Source organism: Lynx rufus, unplaced genomic scaffold (genome assembly GCF_022079265.1).
Source record: "Lynx rufus isolate CCGP_SWC_20201006 ecotype Redwood Valley unplaced genomic scaffold, mLynRuf1.p SCAF_3, whole genome shotgun sequence".
Lineage (NCBI taxonomy): Eukaryota > Metazoa > Chordata > Mammalia > Carnivora > Felidae > Lynx > Lynx rufus.
In genome coordinates, this window is record NW_025814845.1 from 58,696,543 (window position 1) to 58,711,766 (window position 15,224).

At 40.1% G+C, this 15,224-nt stretch overlaps 1 protein-coding gene across 2 annotated transcripts in view; it reads right to left on the reverse strand.

Moving 5' to 3' along the window:
- Positions 1 to 504: 504 nt before the first annotated feature.
- Positions 505 to 15,224, reverse strand: part of NUP54 (nucleoporin 54) — a 38,494-nt gene continuing 23,774 nt past the window's right edge. For both annotated transcript variants that reach the window (XM_047091757.1, XM_047091758.1), the window contains 3 exons: positions 9,952 to 10,071; positions 9,557 to 9,667; positions 505 to 1,349 (listed from right to left, as the gene is read on the reverse strand). In XM_047091757.1, coding sequence (XP_046947713.1) covers positions 1,221 to 1,349; positions 9,557 to 9,667; positions 9,952 to 10,071 — 360 coding nt within the window. In that variant the 3' untranslated portion in view covers positions 505 to 1,220. The remainder of the gene's footprint in view (positions 1,350 to 9,556; positions 9,668 to 9,951; positions 10,072 to 15,224) is intronic.

Consider the following 15,224-nt stretch of genomic DNA (forward strand, 5'->3'; position numbering starts at 1 on the left):
CTGTAGTCAGAAATTGTTCAAAATAATCTGTTAAAAAAAAAAAAATCATTTCATATCATGATGTCTAATTCAGATTTTTCTAGTGTTTTCAGTTCTGAATGATACATTAAGGAATTTTTTTAATGTTTATTTTTGAGAGAGCACAAGAGAGGCAGGAGCAGAAAGAGGGGGACAGGGGATCTAAAGCTGGCTCTGCACTGACAGGCTGACAGCAATGAGCTGGATGTGGGGCTTGAACTCACAAACCGCATGATCATGACCTGAGCCAAAGTCAGATGCTCAACTGCACTGAGCCACCCAGGTGCCCCAGGGGATTCTTTACCATAGATGACACTTGAAATAAGTTTTACTTGCCATAACCTAGTCAAACTAGGTCAGCATTGATACATTTTCCTTAGGAGGGAAAAATCAAACTCAAGACTAGAATTCTTAAATTGCGGTTATGATTTAATACTTGTGAGGACATGGTTATTTTCCCAGAGCCAAATAAAGCATCAGACAGAATTATATAAAAGTAATTACAATCAAGAATTTATTTGTTTTCATCATTTTTTTAAGAAATAAAAAGATCTAAAAAGCAAAAAAAGTTGCAAAAATGATAAAATCTAATTCTGTTATATCCTAATTGCTTAAGTGTGTTCTGTAAATTCCAAATAAGTAAAATAATATAAAAATATATTTTCAAATCTTTATAGGATGAAAAGATAACCACAATCATTAAATACTCTTGGATTTCCTTTACTCCTCCCACAGATGAATTCACAAATATATAAAAACTGACGTACATTTACATTCTGAAGTACAAAGCTCCAACAGCCAAATAGTTACACAGTTTATTTTGTTATGTGCAAAGTAGGTATTTCATATTTACTTGCTATGGAAAGCAGAGTACAGGCTCAATGGAGAATAATCATTAAACACTGATTAGTTTTAAGAATACTGCTGTTGTCCAAATGTACAGCGGCACATACTTTTCTTAATTATGTACTTCTCTTTTACGGTAACAGCTTTCAGGTATGAATCTTTCGAAGGCTATCTTTGAACAGCTGTGAAGTGGATGTTGTTTCAGATCTGATGAAAATAATTTGACAGTAACCTCCTCAAAAGCCAGGAGAGGATTTTCTTTTTCTCCCCTCCATGTGGTCAGTTTCATTCTTAAGGAAGGCCTGATGTTGCAAGAAGATACGTTTCACAAACCCTTAACATAAGTTTGTGAATTGTCAACTAAAGACACCACCTCTGATGTGGATGGTTTCATTCAATCCATGTTCTACCAACTTTATATCTTCTAGGTCATCTTTTATGATGCTAATCAAATGGCTAAGGCCTTCCTGTTGTTGTTTCAAATGCTAGAAGGAATTAAAATATATATTAATGGATTAATCCATTAAACTGCAAACTATGCACAGGAAAAAGGACTTTTTCACTATTTTACTAGCAATACAGCACTTGGTAGCTGCTCTAAATAGAGTGGACATGCATATTAAAATATTTCATACTACAGCTTGTGCTAACACATTTCTATGACCTATAGTAAACAAAACAACAAAAAAAGTATTTTCCATAGAAATTGTACAGAAGATATAGATTTTTAAAATATAATGCAAGAAGGTATTCAGATATGGAGGACTAGCACAATAATTCTGAAAACTAAAAGTTTTCATGTTTTGAAGTACCAAGTATATAATGATGGTAACAGAACTACAATTGCTAACATTTTAAAGCATCCAAGTGTTAAGGCAGTTTTCAGAGCTTCATGGGTATTAACAAAATTTTTTTAAGCACTCTGGGGATGCATTACGGCATCTCTACAGATAGAAAAATTGAGATGCAGGTAAGAAACCCGCTCAAGGTCCTAAACTAGGTGATGAGCTGTGATCCAGTCCCAAAACAAGTGTTCATGTTATTCTAAACTTTATTGCATAATCACTCTATCAATATACTGGAATCTTTCTCAGCTAGTTTTTTGTAGTTATTTACAATGGAATATAATCAAGTGGATGTATATGTCCCAAGAACCTAGGAGCCAAACTGGATTTTAGTTGTATAATATAGCAATATCCCTTCTAAAGCACATAATAAAACTGGATTTGTAGGTGACAATTATAACCATCTAAAAATACCCCAGGCCATGACAACAGCCCTAAGATGTTCCTCAAAATTTACCATTTTAATACCTTTAGATACAGTCACTGGTTAGACAGCTTTCATTAAATCAATCTGTATTTATACTGAGGAAAATAAACTAGAGCCGTACTTTCCAAACTTTTCACACCAGATGAGCTAAAAGTGGTTGGAGGGGTTCCTGGCCACCCCAACCTCCACCTGGGTCCCCTGAGGGCTGAGGACATCAATGATTGGTACATATTTACAATTTATATGTGACATATATTGGGCATAGAGGACAGAGCAGTTACTTCTCAAATTGTACACACAAATCACTCTGATCTTAATAAAATGTACATTAAGTAGGTTTGGAGTAAGGACTGAGATTATGCATTTGTAATGACCTCTAGTGTGTTGCTGTTGCCACCTACAAATTGAGTAGCAGGGTGCAGGGAACTGTGGTGCCTCCACTAACTGAATTCATCTTTTATTATAAAATATACAAAACACAAAAATACCCATCTTAACCCTTTTTAAAAACACACAGTTCAGTAACATTAGTATATTCACATTATGCAAAATCACTACAATCTGTATTTTTAGAACTTTTTCATCTTCCCCAAATCTGTACCCATTAAATATTAATTCCCCATTCTCCCTCCCCTCAGGCTCCTGGCAACGACCATTCTATGAGCTGAATTACACTGTATAAGTGTACTATATAATTATACTATATCCTTTTAAACTGGCTTATTTCACTTGGCGTAACATTTTCAAGACTCATCTGTGTTGTAGTGAGTGTTAGTTTCCTTCATTTTTAAGGCTGAATAATACTCCACGATGTGTGTGTGTGTGTATATATATATACACACACACATATATATATACATACATACATACATACATACACACTGTATTTAGTTTATCCATTCATCTGTCTTTTTTTTTTTTTTATATATATGAAATTTATTGACAAATTGGTTTCCATACAACACCCAGTGCTCATCCCAAAAGGTGCCCTCCTCAATACCCATCACCCACCCTCCCCTCCCTCCCACCCCCCATCAACCCTCAGTTTGTTCTCAGTTTTTAACAGTCTCTTATGCTTTGGCTCTCTCCCACTCTAACCTCTCTTTTTTTTTTTTTTTTTCCTTCCCCTCCCCCATGGGTTCCTGTTAAGTTTCTCAGGATCCACATAAGAGTGAAACCATATGGTATCTGTCTTTCTCTGTATGGCTTATTTCACTTAGCATCACACTCTCCAGTTCCATCCACGTTGCTACAAAAGGCCATATTTCATTTTTTCTCATTGCCACGTAGTATTCCATTGTGTATATAAACCACAATTTCTTTATCCATTCATCAGTTGATGGACATTTAGGCTCTTTCCATAATTTGGCTATTGTTGAGAGTGCTGCTATGAACATTGGGGTACAAGTGCCCCTATGCATCAGTACTCCTGTATCCCTTGGGTAAATTCCTAGCAGTGCTATTGCTGGGTCAGAGGGTAGGTCTATTTTTAATTTTCTGAGGAACCTCCACACTGCTTTCCAGAGCGGCTGCACCAATTTGCATTCCCACCAACAGTGCAAGAGGGTTCCCGTTTCTCCACATCCTCTCCAGCATCTGTAGTCTCCTGATTTGTTCATTTTGGCCACTCTGACTGGCGTGAGGTGATACCTGAGTGTGGTTTTGATTTGTATTTCCCTGATAAGGAGCAACGCTGAACATCTTTTCATGTGCCTGTTGGCCATCTGGATGTCTTCTTTTTTTTTTAATTTTTTTTTTTTTCCAACATTTATTTATTTTTGGGACAGAGAGAGACAGAGCATGAACGGGGGAGGGGCAGAGAGAGAGGGAGACACAGAATCGGAAACAGGCTCCAGGCTCTGAGCCATCAGCCCAGAGCCCGACGCGGGGCTCGAACTCACGGACCGCGAGATCGTGACCTGGCTGAAGTCGGACGCTTAACCGACTGCGCCACCCAGGCGCCCCATCTGGATGTCTTCTTTAGAGAAGTGTCTATTCATGTTTTCTGCCCATTTCTTCACTGGGTTATTTGTTTTTCGGGTGTGGAGTTTGGTGAGCTCTTTATAGATTTTAGATACTAGCCCTTTGTCCGATATGTCATTTACAAATATCTTTTCCCATTCCGTTGGTTGCCTTTTAGTTTTGTTGGTTGTTTCCTTTGCTGTGCAGAAGCTTTTTATCTTCATAAGGTCCCAGCAATACACTTTTGCTTTTAATTCCCTTGCCTTTGGGGATGTGTCGAGTAAGAGATTGCTACGGCTGAGGTCAGAGAGGTCTTTTCCTGCTTTCTCCTCTAAGGTTCTGATGGTTTCCTGTCTCACATTTAGGTCCTTTATCCATTTTGAGTTTATTTTTGTAAATGGTGTGAGAAAGTGGTCTAGTTTCAACCTTCTGCATGTTGCTGTCCAGTTCTCCCAGCACCATTTGTTAAAGAGGCTGTCTTTTTTCCATTGGATGTTCTTTCCTGCTTTGTCAAAGATGAGCTGGCCATACGTTTGTGGGTCTAGTTCTGGGGTTTCTATTCTATTCCATTGGTCTGTGTGTCTGTTTTTGTGCCAATACCATGCTGTCTTGATGATGACAGCTTTGTAGTAGAGGCTAAAGTCTGGGATTGTGATGCCTCCTGCTTTGGTCTTCTTCTTCAAAATTCCTTTGGCTATTCGGGGCCTTTTGTGGTTCCATATGAATTTTAGGATTGCTTGTTCTAGTTTCGAGAAGAATGCTGGTGCAATTTTGATTGGGATTGCATTGAATGTGTAGATAGCTTTGGGTAGTATTGACATTTTGACAATATTTATTTTTCCAATCCATGAGCAGGGAATGTCTTTCCATTTCTTTAAATCTTCTTCAATTACCTTCATAAGCTTTCTATAGTTTTCAGCATACAGATCCTTTACATCTTTGGTTAGATTTATTCCTAGGTATTTTATGCTTCTTGGTGCAATTGTGAATGGGATCAGTTTCTTTATTTGTCTTTCTGTGGCTTCATTGTTAGTGTATAAGAATGCAACTGATTTCTGTACATTGATTTTGTATCCTGCAACTTTGCTGAATTCATGTATCAGTTCTAGCAGACTTTTGGTGGAGTCTATCGGATTTTCCATGTATAATATCATGTCATCTGCAAAAAGCGAAAGCTTGACTTCATCTTTGCCAATTTTGATGCCTTTGATTTCCTTTTGTTGTCTGATTGCTGATGCTAGAACTTCCATCACTATGTTAAACAACAACGGTGAGAGTGGGCATCCCTGTCGTGTTCCTGATCTCAGGGAAAAAGCTCTCAGTTTTTCCCCGTTGAGGATGATGTTAGCTGTGGGCTTTTCATAAATGGCTTTTATGATCTTTAAGTATGTTCCTTCTATCCCAACTTTCTCAAGGGTTTTTATTAAGAAAGGGTGCTGGATTTTGTCAAAGGCCTTTTCTGCATCGATTGACAGGATCATATGGTTCTTCTCTTTTTTTTTGTTAATATGATGTATCACGTTGATTGATTTGCGAATGTTGAACCAGCCCTGCATCCCAGGAATGAATCCCACTTGATCATGGTGAATAATTCTTTTTATATGCTGTTGAATTCGATTTGCTAGTATCTTATTGAGAATTTTTGCATCCATATTCATCAGGGATATTGGCCTGTAGTTCTCTTTTTTTACTGGGTCTCTGTCTGGTTTAGGAATCAAAGTAATACTGGCTTCATAGAATGAGTCTGGAAGTTTTCCTTCCCTTTCTATTTCTTGGAATAGCTTGAGAAGGATAGGTATTATCTCTGCTTTAAATGTCTGGTAGAACTCCCCTGGGAAGCCATCTGGTCCTGGACTCTTATTTGTTGGGAGATTTTTGATAACCGATTCAATTTCTTCGCTGGTTATGGGTCTGTTCAAGCTTTCTATTTCCTCCTGATTGAGTTTTGGAAGAGTGTGGGTGTTCAGGAATTTGTCCATTTCTTCCAGGTTGTCCAATTTGTTGGCATATAATTTTTCATAGTATTCCCTGATAATTGTTTGTATCTCTGAGGGATTGGTTGTAATAATTCCATTTTCATTCATGATTTTATCTATTTGGGTCATCTCCCTTTTCTTTTTGAGAAACCTGGCTAGAGGTTTGTCAATTTTGTTTATTTTTTCAAAAAACCAACTCTTGGTTTCATTGATCTGCTCTACAGTTTTTTTAGATTCTATATTGTTTATTTCTGCTCTGATCTTTATTATTTCTCTTCTTCTGCTGGGTTTAGGCTGCCTTTGCTGTTCTGCTTCTATTTCCTTTAGGTGTGCTGTTAGATTTTGTATTTGGGATTTTTCTTGTTTCTTGAGGTAGGCCTGGATTGCAATGTACTTTCCTCTCAGGACTGACTTCGCTGCGTCCCAAAGCGTTTGGATTGTTGTATTTTCATTTTCGTTTGTTTCCATATATTTTTTGATTTCTTCTCTAATTGCCTGGTTGACCCACTCATTCGTTAGTAGGGTGTTCTTTAACCTCCATGCTTTTGGAGGTTTTCCAGACTTTTTCCTGTGGTTGATTTCAAGCTTCATAGCATTGTGGTCTGAAAGTATGCATGGTATAATTTCAATTCTTGTAAACTTATGAAGGGCTGTTTTGTGACCCAGTATATGATCTATCTTGGAGAATGTTCCATGTGCACTCGAGAAGAAAGTATATTCTGTTGCTTTGGGATGCAGAGTTCTAAATATATCTGTCAAGTCCATCTGATCCAATGTCTCATTCAGGGCCCTTGTTTCTTTATTGACCGTGTGTCTAGATGATCTATCCATTTCTGTAAGTGGGGTGTTAAAGTCCCCAGCAATTACCACATTCTTATCAATAAGGTTGCTTCTGTTTATGAGTAATTGTTTTATATATTTGGGGGCTCCGGTATTCAGCGCATAGACATTTATAATTGTTAGCTCTTCCTGATGGATAGACCCTGTAACTATTATATAATGTCCTTCTTCATCTCTTGTTACAGCCTTTAATTTAAAGTCTAGTTTGTCTGATATAAGTATGGCTACTCCAGCTTTCTTCTGGCTTCCAGTAGCATGATAAATAGTTCTCCATCCCCTCACTCTGAATCTAAAGGTGTCCTCAGGTCTAAAATGAGTCTCTTGTAGACAGCAAATAGATGGGTCTTGTTTTTTTATCCATTCTGATACCCTATGTCTTTTGGTTGGCGCATTTAATCCATTTACATTCAGTGTTATTATAGAAAGATACGGGTTTAGAGTCATTGTGATGTCTGTATGTTTTATGCTTGTAGTGATGTCTCTGGTACTTTGTCTCACAGGGTCCCCCTTAGGATCTCTTGTAGGGCTGGTTTAGTGGTGACAAATTCCTTCAGTTTTTGTTTGTTTGGGAAGACCTTTATCTCTCCTTCTATTCTAAATGACAGACTTGCTGGATAAAGGATTCTCGGCTGCATATTTTTTCTGTCTAGCACACTGAAAATCTCGTGCCAATTCTTTCTGGCCTGCCAAGTTTCAAAAGAGAGATCAGTCACGAGTCTTATAGGTCTCCCTTTATATGTGAGGGCATGTTTACCCCTTGCTGCTTTCAGAATTTTCTCTTTATCCTTGTATTTTGCCAGTTTCACTATGATATGTCGTGCAGAAGGTCGATTCAAGTTACGTCTGAAGGGAGTTCTCTGTGCCTCTTGGATTTCAATGCCTTTTTCCTTCCCCAGTTCAGGGAAGTTCTCAGCTATGATTTCTTCAAGTACCCCTTCAGCACCTTTCCCTCTCTCTTCCTCCTCTGGGATACCAATTATGCGTATATTATTTCTTTTTAGTGTATCACTTAGTTCTCTAATTTTCCCCTCATACTCCTGGATTTTTTTATATCTCTTTTTCTCAGCTTCCTCTTTTTCCATAACTTTATCTTCTAGTTCACCTATTCTCTCCTCTGCCTCTTCCATCCGAGCCGTGGTGGTTTGCATTTTGTTTTGCATTTCATTTAAAGCATTTTTCAGCTCCTCGTGACTGCTCCTTAGTCCCTTGATCTCTGTAGCAAGAGATTCTCTGCTGTCCTGTATGCTGTTTTCCAGCCCAGCGATTAATTTTATGACTATTATTCTAAATTCACTTTCTGTTATATTATTTAAATCCTTTTTGATCAGCTCATTAGCTGTTGTTATTTCCTGGAGATTCTTCTGAGGGGAATTCTTCCGCTTGGTCATTTTGGATAGTCCCTGGTGTGGTGAGGGCCTGCAGGGCACTTCCCCTGTGCTGTGGTGTATAACTGGAGTTGGTGGGCGGGGCCGCAGTCCGACCTGATGTCTGCCCCCAGCCCACCGCTGGGACCACAGTCAGACTGGTGTGTGCCTTCTCTTCCCCTCTCCTAGGGGCGGGATTCACTGTGGGGTGGCGTGGCCCGTCTGGGCTACTTGCACACTGCCAGGCTTGTGATGCTGGGGATCTGGCGTATTAGCTGGGGTGGGTAGGCAAGGTGCACGGGGGCGGGAGGGGCAGGCTTAGCTCGCTTCTCCTTAGGTGATCCACTTCAGGAGGGGCCCTGTGGCAGCCGGAGGGAGTCAGATCCGCTGCCGGAGGTTTGGCTCTGCAGAAGCACAGAGTTGGGTGTTTGCGCGGAGCGAGCAATTTCCCTGGCAGGAACCGGTTCCCTTTGGGATTTTGGCTGGGGGATGGGCGGGGGAGATGGCGCTGGCGAGCGCCTTTGTTCCCCGCCAAACTGAGCTCTGTCGTCCGGGGGCTCCGCAGCTCACCCTCCCTTTGTCCTCCGGCCTTCCTGCTTTCCGAGCAGAGCTGTTAACTTATGACCTCCCAGACGCTAAGTCGCGCTTGCTGTCGGAACACAGTCCGTCAGGCCCCTCCGCTTTTGCAAGCCAGACTTGGGGGCTCTGCTTGGCCGGCGAGCCGCCCCTCCGCCCCGGCTCCCTCCCGCCAGTCCGTGGAGCGCGCACTGCCTCGCCGCCCTTCCTACCCTCTTCCGTGGGCCTCTCGTCTGCACTTGGGTCTGGTGACTCCGTTCTGCTAATCCTCTGGCGGTTTTCTGGGTTATTTAGGCAGGTGTAGGTGGAATCTAAGTGATCAGCAGGACGCGCGGTGAGCCCAGCGTCCTCCTACGCCGCCATCTTCCCATTCATCTGTCTTTGAACACTTGAGTTGCTTCGACATCTTGGCTATTGTGAATGCTGCTGCTAAGAACATATGTGCGTCCCTGCTTTCAGTTCTTTTAGGTATATATTCAGAAGTAGAACTGCTAGATCATGTATCAGCTAGATGTTTAATTTTTTGAGGAACTGTTTCCACAGCACTTGCACCATTTTACATCACCACCAGAAATACACAAAAGTTTTCTTCACAGTCTTGTCAATACTTGTTATTTACTGTTTTTTTGGGTAATAGCAAGCCTAACAGATGTGAAGTGAATTCTCCTTTTAAAATGTGCACCCTAGCCCTAGTGCACTTACCTGCTTGATTTCTCGTAACAGATCTGCATCTATGTAATATCTTTCCTCAGATTTGACTGCTCCAAAATGATTCTGCATCCTGATTTGGGACATCAGTTCATTTAGTCGGCCCTAAAAATAAGACCAAGTCAAATTACAACTGCTAATGACAGAAACCACTTCTAAAAGAGAATTTTTTCTTTTAAAAGGATGGGTACTACTCTTATAAAGTTGTGTAATTCTCCCTCTGTACATTATGTGAAACATTAACGTAAGCCAAAACCACATCATTAAGAATCTACTTTAAAAAAGAAGTTTTGATTAAAGAGAACAAAATACTTAATAAAAGCAAGTATACATAATTCCTCTTTTTGAAGACTGACAAATTCTAGCTCTATGGTCCTATAAATGCCTACCTTAAACTGGGTAGGTGCATTCAGTTCACACTGAATTGTATCTAGCTGAACTCGCAACTGCTCTTCATCAGCTTGAATGGCATACCCACTCTTCCTCTGAATTTCCTGTTTGATTAGGACCTATATAAAGAAAATCCACCAACAATACCAACAGAATCATGAGTCTCTTTTTAGTTATGCAAGTAATTTTCTTACAGTTATTTGCTGAAAGAAACCAGCTGAATACACTTACAGTAGGAATCTTAACAGTGAGAGTTGGATTAGGTTTGTCCATTTTTATTAGGCAATCTACATTAGAATATTGACATGCCTCTAATTTGTTTTTAATGACTGCTTAATTTGTCATGCATTAATAACCAATAATTTATTCAGTTATTCCTCCTATTGAGGGGTATATATTCTGTTTCTAGTAATAAACTTTTATAGAGAGAGATACTGATCTAGACCCCCAAGAATGAGACCGCTGGGTTTAAAAGCACGTGTTTTCAGTCTAACAAAAGCTGCTAGATTGTTTTACAATTTAAATTCATAAACCACATGAGAGTACCCTTTTCCCCACACTGCTATCAGCAAGAAGTTATTTAAGTTTTCCCCAAACTGACGAGTGAATGGAGCTCACATTTCTTCTCTAATCTGTACTTCCCTGAAAAGTTAAAGGAGCATCCTTTAATAGTCAAAAACTACTTTGCATTCGCTCTTCTATGAACTGCCTTTACACATTTTTTGCCCATACTGTGAGTTTTTTGGTAAAAAACAATCTCTTTGTATAGTACGAATAATCACCATTTGCAAATTCAATTTTCTTTTTCTGGTATCTGTCACATGACTATGGACAAATAGCTTCTGATATCTTTTGCTGTGCAAAATTCTAATTAGCCAATTTTATTTTATAGTTTCTGGCTTTCTGGCCAAAAATCTCTCCAATGTCTACAGTCATGCATAAATGTTTTAGTTAAATCTTTAATCCACCTATTTTTTGTCTATGGTATGATACAGAGGTCCAGTTTCTTTTTTTCCCAGCCAGTTACTCTAGCATTATTTATTAAATAAACCAACTGAATTGAGATACCACCTTCATCATATGAAACATGAAGATGTAGTCGGCATCTATTTCTGGATTCTCTATTCTGTTCTGTTTATCTTTACTGTCCAATCTTATGCCAGTCCCACACTGATTTGTCACAGAACCTTTTTTTTTTTTTTTTTTTCAATTTTTTTTTTTTCAATGTTTATTTATTTTTGGGACAGAGAGAGACAGAGCATGAACGGGGGAGGGGCAGAGAGAGAGGGAGACACAGAATCGGAAACAGGCTCCAGGCTCTGAGCCATCACCCCAGAGCCTGATGCGGGGCTCGAACTCACGGACCGCGAGATCGTGACCTGGCTGAAGTCGGACGCTTAACCAACTGCGCCACCCAGGCACCCCGTCACAGAACCTTTAAGATAGGTTCTAAAGTCTTGCAAGTCCCCTTCACTATTTCCTTTTTGTTCCCCCAAAAGCTGTTCTGAAAACACTTATCCTTCTTGAGGAACTGAAAGATTTCTTGATCAAGTCTTTAAAAGTTGGAAATTATTTTCAAACTTTATAAAGTGGATAGTAAATCTTCTCATCTAAATATGGTTTATATGTCATTTTGTAAAGATGAATTCAGATTTTGTACTTCTCTCATAAATTTATTCCTAAGTATCTTACAATTTTTACATCACAATAATATTTTCCTGTTTTTACTAATGGTATGCTGGTTTGGGTACATTTATCTTGTATCTAGCAATTTTAACCACATTCTCTGGTTTTCTCATAAGAGTTTTCTAGATATTACAATCATGCCATCAGCAAAAAGACAATTTAATCTTGTCCAATGTTTATATTAGTTACCTAATTACCTTGTTATATTTATGAAAACCTCCAAGATAATGGATATTACTTTTTCTGGGGGGGGGGGGTATTACTTTCTGAATGGGATTTTTTGAATGGGAATGGGGGATTACTTTCTGAATGGGAATATTCTTTGAATATTTGCTGTTCATTTTGGTAACAGTCTCTATATTTTTCCTTTATGATAGATTTCCTGTTATAAAACCAACCCTGCATTCCTGAAATAAACCTTACTTCATCACAGTATATTCCTTTAGGATTTGATAAATAGTTGGATCCTTTTTGCATTTATGTTGCTTTTGGTCACATTTATTGAGGTGTAGTCCACATGTAAGAAAATCACCCATTTTAGGTGCTCGGTTACTATGAATTTTGACAAAGTCCTGTTACCATCACCACAATCAAGGTACAGAACGTTTCCATCTACTCCTTGTTGTCACTGCTCTCCCTTTATTACCTGCCCGCCCCTGGCAACTACTGACCTGTTACCTGTCTCATTTTGCTTTTTGCATAACATCATATAAATGAAATCATGCCTTTTGTAGCCTTGAAATCTGGCTTCTTTCGCTTAGCATAATCTGCATCTCTATTTATTAGAAATGTACATGAATAGATTTTATTTGGGGGTACCAGAAGCAGAGACGTGAAGTAGCACAGCTGCTCTGGAAAAGTTTTCAGCAATTCTTCCAAAAGTTAAACAGAGTTACCATACGACCAAGCAATTCCAATCCTAGATTTAGGTACCCAAGAAAAATGAAAACACACGTCCACGCAAATATTTGTACACAAATGTTAATAGCAACATATGTTAATATCCAAACGGGGGAGACAACCAAAATGTTAATGAATTGATGAATATTGGTATTTTCATGTAATGGAATATTATTCAGCAATAAAAAGGAAGTAATACTACATGCCAAAACACAGATGAACCTTAAAAATACTACGCTACATGAAAGAAGCCAGTCACAAAAGACCACATCTCTTGATGCCATTTATCTGAAGTGTCCAGGATAGGCACATCCACAGAGACAGAAAGTGGTTGCTTGGACAGGGTTTTGGGATGAAATGGGGAGTGACTGCTAATAGGAATGAAGTTTCTTGAGGGGAGAGGGAAGATGGCGGCGTAGGAGGACGCTGGGCTCACCGCGCGTCCTGCTGATCACTTAGATTCCACCTACACCTGCCTAAATAACCCAGAAAACCGCCAGAGGATAAGCAGAACGGAGTCTCCGGAGCCAAGCACAGACGAGAGGCCCACGGAAGAGGGTAGGAAGGGCGGCGAGGCGGTGCGCGCTCCACAGACTGGCGGGAGGGAGCCGGGGCGGAGGGGCGGCTCGCCGGCCAAGCAGAGCCCCCGAGTCGGGCTGGCAAAAGCGGAGGGGCCGGACGGACTGTGTTCCGACAGCAAGCGAGACTTAGCGTCTGGGAGGTCATAAGTTAACAGCTCTGCTCAGAAAGCGGGAAGGCTGGAGGACAAAGGGAGGGTGAGCTGCGGAGCCCCCGGAAGGACGACAGAGCTCAGTTTGGTGGGGAACAAAGGCGCTCGCCAGCGCCATCTCCCCCGCCCATCCCCCAGCCAAAATCCCAAAGGGAACCGGTTCCTGCCACAGAAATTGCTCGCTCCGCGGTTCCTGCCAGGGAACTTGCTCGCTCCCAGCAAACACCCAACTCTGTGCTTCTGCGGAGCCAAACCTCCGGCAGCGGATCTGACTCCCTCCCGCTGCCACAGGGCCCCTCCTGAAGTGGATCACCTAAGGAGAAGTGAGCTAAGCCTGCCCCTCCTGCCCCCGTGCACCTGGCCTACCCACCCCAGCTAATACGCCAGATCCCCAGCATCACAAGCCTGGCAGTGTGCAAGTAGCCCAGACGGGCCACGCCACCCCACAGTGAATCCCGCCCCTAGGAGAGGGGAAGAGAAGGCACACACCAGTCTGACTGTGGCCCCAGCGGGGGGCTGGGGGCCCGCCCACCAACTCCAGTTATACACCACAGCACAGGGGAAGTGCCCTGCAGGTCCTCACCACTCCAGGGACTATCCAAAATGACCAAGCGGAAGAATTCCCCTCAGAAGAATCTCCAGGAAATAACTACAGCTAATGAACTGATCAAAAAGGATTTAAATAATATAACAGAAAGTGAATTTAGAATAATAGTCATCAAATTAATCGCTGGGCTGGAAAACAGTATAGAGGACAGCAGAGAATCTCTTGCTACAGAGATCAAGGGACTAAGGAACAGTCACGAGGAGCTGAAAAGCGCTTTAAACGAAATGCAAAACAAAATGGAAACGAGGAATGAAGTTTCTTTTTAGGGTGAGGAAAATGTCATAAAATTGTGGCAATGTTGCACAGACTAAATATACTAAAAACCACTAACTATATACACTTTAAATAAATGAACTATATACACTGAAATGTATGGTGGGTGAATTATATCTCAAAGTGATTTTAAATGAGGAAATGGTCTATAGATTTTTCCTTTTGTCTAAAGGAATTAGCTCTTTAGTGGTTAGACAAAGTTAAGCAGTTAAACATCTGGCCTTGGTATTTTTCCATGGTTGATCTTTAAGAAGTTTCTCATTTATATATTTGTCCATTTAAGATTTTTGCACCTATGTAGATGATTTTTTAGCAAAATTGAAATCACCAAAATTAATGTTTTCTCTAGCTCCCAAATTTGTTGCCCTGAATTGCATGCAGTATTTTCTCATTCTGTTCTGTTGTCTGTAGTAATGTTTCCTTTCTCCTTTTCCTTATGAGATGTTTAGCCATTTCAAAGATCTTTTCAAAGAAACAGCTTTCGATTTATTCTCTGTACTATGATTAATTTTATTTCACTTATTTCACATCTGTATTTCTCTCTCACTGGCTTCTCTTGAGAGTCTTTCTAACTTCTAAAGATAAGTACCAGTTCCTTATTCTTTGCGTTTGTATTTTAAGGATGATAACTAAGTGTCCAACTTCAGCTCAGGCTCAGGTCATAATCTCGCAGTTCATGGGTTCAAGCCCCACATCAGGCTGTGTGCCGACAGCTCAGAGCCTGGAACCTGTTTCTGATTCTCTGTCTCCCTCTCTCTCTGCCCTTCCCCCACTCATGCTCGGTCTCCATCTCTCTCAAAAAGTGGATAAACATTTAAAAAAAATTTTTTTAAGTGAAAGCTTAAATGCTACAAATTTTATTCTGCATACAGCTCTTGATATATTCAATTGATTCTGGTACCTAACGTTTCTGTTTTCATGATAGTTTAAAATTTCAGTTTTTGTTGCTATTCATGCTTTTACTCCCTCTTGTTAATTTTGAAGTTCCACTGTTGTTTTTTCATCTGGCCGTTTCATTAATAGTTATACTCCCTTTTCTAGCACTGAAAATCAAATATTTTTCTTTTACTTTTATG